A 4553-nucleotide genomic window follows, 5' to 3' on the forward strand; every position below is an offset into this window, starting at 1 on the left:
TATTCAGCCACTTGGATTTTGTATTTTTGTTTCTTTAAGATAATTATTGCACCAGTATCAAATAAAGAAAGCATATTCTATTGATCTCAATACTATTATATTTCCTAACCCTACTCCAACCATAACCCCAAGACAATCCCAAGGTACAACCCCAAATTAAGGAAGTAAGCTCCTACATTTATACCATTAGTTTATGGCTGAAAACACAGCCCACCAGCTTTTTCTGCCCCACTTTATAATAAAGTAAAAGCAAGAATAAACAAATGAAACAACAAGGTAAAGAAAAGAAACATATACAAAGTTTCTGAACCCCACCCTCTATAAAATTCTTTTAAGGTCATAGTGTTAAGTTTCTTCAACCTCATCCGAGAAAGAAAGCAAAAACAGAACTGTCAATGCTTTTGCAAAGGCTTGTTTGGGTGCACATACAAGGACATGTGACAAAGTGAAGAGAGAAAGTTTAAGAAGAAAGGAAAGGGAAGGAATTTTTGAAGTGTTTTGCAGAGTCATTTTTTAGTGCAACAAATGATGGCTGGAAACCCTAACTGGTGGAGCATGCCTCCACCATCTCTCTTGCCTCCTCAATATGCACTTGGATCTTCTTCACTTCCTTTCAATCCTCTGGCAGCAGAAAACCAGGAGCTTCCACAGTCATGGAGCCAACTACTATTGTAACATACACACCAACTCTTCTCTCTCTCTCTCTCTCTCTCTCTCTCTCTATTAGTTCAGCTTGATTCTTACATATACATCTCTTTATACTGGCTTTCACATGCTTCCCTGGCCTTTGTTTATGTGTAAATCATTGTGTTTTCATGTCTTTGTTATGTACTATATTAACTTTTATGTCTCATGGGGTTTTGATCTTAGCTCCTCTCTCTCTCTCTCTCTCTCTCTGCTTATTATTGTTTGGATTTGGTTAACCTGACTTGGGTTTTGATTTCAGTAATTAATGACACGCTTTTGGGGTTTCATGTTTGGTGATTATTTTCCAGAGGTGGATTGTCTGCAAGCGATGAAGAAAGCTTTCGTCTGAGTCATTTTCAACCTAAAAAGTTAGAAAATTGGGAGGACCAAATCTTGAATCAATCTCAAAGAGTACTTCCCGTTAATGTTGATGTAGTAAAACAAGAGATTTCCCAAAACAGTAACTTGTACGGTCTTGAAGATCATGAAGAATTTCAAGCGCTTCCTAGACCAGCTGCTTGGTCTCAGCAAATCATGCCAGTTTCTTCTCCTAGGTCTTGTGTCACCAGCTTAAGTAATAATAACATCTTGGACTTCTCTTATAAGAAGATGGATGGGAGCAATCAAAATTTAGATCATTCATCTGAGGTAAGAGAGAGAGAAAGAGAGAAATTGTTACATTTTTTTTTTTCAATTTTCTTTTATGCAAAAATTATTATTTTCTTCAACAAAGACTACATATTTCCTAAACATGTGGTTTTTATTTTGTTCTTTTTTATTTTGGCTCCCTTTCACAAGAGTACTAGCTCAGCCACTGGTGGGGCATATAAGAAAGCTAGGGTTCAGCCCTCTTCAACTTCTGGCCAACCACCTTTAAAGGTGACATAATTAGAATCTCTGTCTCTCTCTCTCTCTGCTGTGACTGTGTTTGTGGCTTGTATGTGTGTCTTTCATGATTGTCATTTCTTTAAGCATGTTTTATTCTTTTGTTAGTAAGTAGTAACTACACAATAGCAGAAAGGAAAAAAAAAAACAAAAACAAAAATAAAGGAACGAAAGAAAACAAAACGGTATATAATCTACAAGCCATTTGATTTTGACAGGCTATATAGACTTTATTAACAAATAAAACAAAGTGATATATATTCTGATTTTCCTCATATACATGTTTATTTGTGAAGCAGGTGAGAAAGGAGAAGCTTGGTGATAGAATAACATCCCTTCACCAGCTAGTTTCCCCATTTGGAAAGGTATAAACCAAACCCTGCACCAGAAAATGAAACAAAGTGGTTTCTTCTATTCCTTTCTCTCTTTTTTTTTTGGGTAAAAATAATGATACAACTATACAGTATAACCCATGAAAAGAATTTTTATTTATTTATTTATTTTTCATACGCATTTCGAAGCTCTTATTAGTTCTTTATCTTTATTTACATATGGGTTTTCCCTTTTAACATTAAAGAAGATGAAAAAGATGAGTGGGGTGTTGTGGTGTGTTTCACTTTTGCAGACTGACACTGCTTCTGTCTTGTTAGAAGCCATTGGGTATATCAGATTCCTTCAAGGTCAAATTGAGGTGATGTACCTTCTACATATTATACTCTCTGCAATTATGTCAGTGAGAGCATGCAGTTAAAGTTTCAATAATTCATGCGTTTTCTAAACATCCTTTAGTTATGAAAGTTATAAATTTTGTTCTTTTTTTCCCCCTTGAATAATGCAGGCCCTTAGCTCTCCTTACTTTGGTAATGCATCCAAAAACATGAGGAGCCAGCAGTCTGTAAGTACCCATATATACCATTTCCCATTTCCCAAAGCCCAACAAAAATTCTCTCTCTCTCAAAAAAAAAGTAGGCCACAAGTTTCTACAGCATGTTTGCTGTATATAAATAATTTCTGCCACAATTTTTGTAAGATTTATTAATTTAGAAATTATTTTTAAAAATATTTTATTGGAAGAATAATAAAACAATAAATATTGTTGACAATTTTTTATATTTCACATAAAAAATGTGTCAAAATTTTTTTTATTATAGTTTATTAACAATTGCTCTAAGGGTATCTGTTAATATTACCATTCATTTAAAGTGATTAACAATCACTTTAATTGTGAATTCATTATTTTTTCTACAACGTACTTGATTATATCAAAGTTGTGGTAAGAACCATGGCACAAAAGTTGGGTCCACATATTTCTCCATATAAAATGAGTAATGTTAGGATAACAATATATTTGACAATTTTTTTGTAATTGTTGATATAGCTTGTTGTGAATCTTGTGATGATTTAACATTATTTTTACACTAGGGTCCACTGTTGAAATTATTTTTTATTAGACACTAATTACAATCAGATATGCCAGCCATTATGAAGAAAAATTGTAACAAATATAGTATTACTAAACTTATTGGTATAAAAATTTAAAATTGACTAGAAAGAAATTGTTTTAGGTTCAAGGAGAAAGAAATGGTGTATTTCCTGAAGACCCCGGACAGGTATGCTTTATTGGATCCATCACTTCCTTAAAGGCAATTAGTAGAGGAGCCTTTGCAATGGAAAGCATCTTATAAACTAAAATATTCATATATGGAAAAGCATTGAAAGAACAAGGTTCTCAGCTTTATAAAACTTTTTTTATTAATAAAGGTTAAAGAAAAGTATAATTTGTGACTGCTTAATTACTTTGGAATCATGAAAGAGTTGAAAAAGATTGAAAATACTAATACTTTTCCCCTTTTTTTGCCCATCTAGTTGTTGAATGACGCCTGCCTAAAAAGAAAGGAAGCTCCTAACCAGGTACTCTATCTTTTATATATACAAAAGCTGGTTCATGAAATTAGTTTTTTCTCCTTCAATTGACTTACTTGCTTATTAAATATTTATTTAGCATAGTAATCATTAGTGTCATCTCCATCATTGCAAGTATTATACAATATACAAAAAAGTATACATCATCTTAGTTCCACAGAAGTTTCACATACAATAGTTACAAAGATAATCTAGTTAATTGTCTCAATTTTTTTTTATTTGCAAAATAGAATACTTTTTGAAATGAAACATATTAGAAAAATAGAATTGGATGGTTGTATAGAAGGTATCAGGGTTTCCAAGATTCTTATTTTGGATGATATGATCAGGATACACAGGATAAGCCAAGGGACTTAAAGAGTAGAGGGTTGTGCTTGGTTCCAGTGTCTTGCACTCAACTTGTAGGAAATGACAATGGAGCTGATTTTTGGGCTCCGGCCTACGGCGGCGGGTTTTGACAAGCAGCTAGAATTAATTTGGCTGGAGTTTACATGGAATGATAATAACATCATAAGCAGTCAATCTGCTGAAATCTAAGGCTGATTGCTCATGATGCTATGCATTCTCAATTCCAAGTATTAACTGTTTCAGTGCTATCTAATTTTAGATAATCAAGCTTGTATCTTATTAATTTTTCCTTTGAGCTATATATGATACAAGGCTTCATGTATGGGAAGTTCTCAATTAGAATATTGTAGGAAGAATGGGCCATATATATGATACAAAGCTTGTATCTCTCTCTCTCAGTTTTATTTTTTGCTAATTAGATTCTTTCTTTCAATTTCTTCTTCTTTTTTCTTTCTTCCATAACTCATCCTTTGTTGGAATAATTTTGCAGAGTTTTGTGGATAAATAGCATAGGAAAAAAGTTAATTTAATTCCACAACTATTGATAAGGAAAAGAATTCAAATAAAGTTTTTTTTTTCTTCACTCTAGCTAGTCTATAAGAAGTAATCATTATTTTGTGAGCTAGCGTGCCAACAAAATTATAATCATTGAATGATGAACAAAAAAATTATTTATTATACTCTCTCTCTCTCTCTCTTTCACTCACCAA

At 32.7% G+C, this 4553-nt stretch overlaps 1 protein-coding gene across 4 annotated transcripts; it reads left to right on the plus strand.

The window, feature by feature from the left end:
• Positions 1-240: 240 nt before the first annotated feature.
• LOC115992870 (transcription factor bHLH68-like) lies at positions 241-4276 on the plus strand. 4 transcript variants are annotated; one of them, XM_031117101.1, is made up of 9 exons: positions 242-671; positions 996-1335; positions 1486-1566; positions 1869-1937; positions 2198-2263; positions 2411-2467; positions 3138-3182; positions 3439-3483; positions 3825-4276. In XM_031117101.1, exons 1-9 carry the CDS (start codon positions 526-528, stop codon positions 3951-3953), a joined length of 978 nt encoding a protein of 325 aa, XP_030972961.1. In that variant the 5' UTR covers positions 242-525; the 3' UTR covers positions 3954-4276. The 4 variants fall into 4 exon arrangements, with proteins under 4 accessions (XP_030972963.1, XP_030972961.1, XP_030972965.1 ...); XM_031117102.1 differs by having other exon boundaries at positions 244-671; positions 1872-1937; XM_031117103.1 differs by lacking the exon at positions 3138-3182 and having other exon boundaries at positions 241-671; positions 3825-4241.
• The last annotated feature ends 277 nt before the right edge of the window (positions 4277-4553 follow it).

The sequence above is a fragment of the Quercus lobata genome, chromosome 5 (assembly GCF_001633185.2).
Source record: "Quercus lobata isolate SW786 chromosome 5, ValleyOak3.0 Primary Assembly, whole genome shotgun sequence".
Lineage (NCBI taxonomy): Eukaryota > Viridiplantae > Streptophyta > Magnoliopsida > Fagales > Fagaceae > Quercus > Quercus lobata.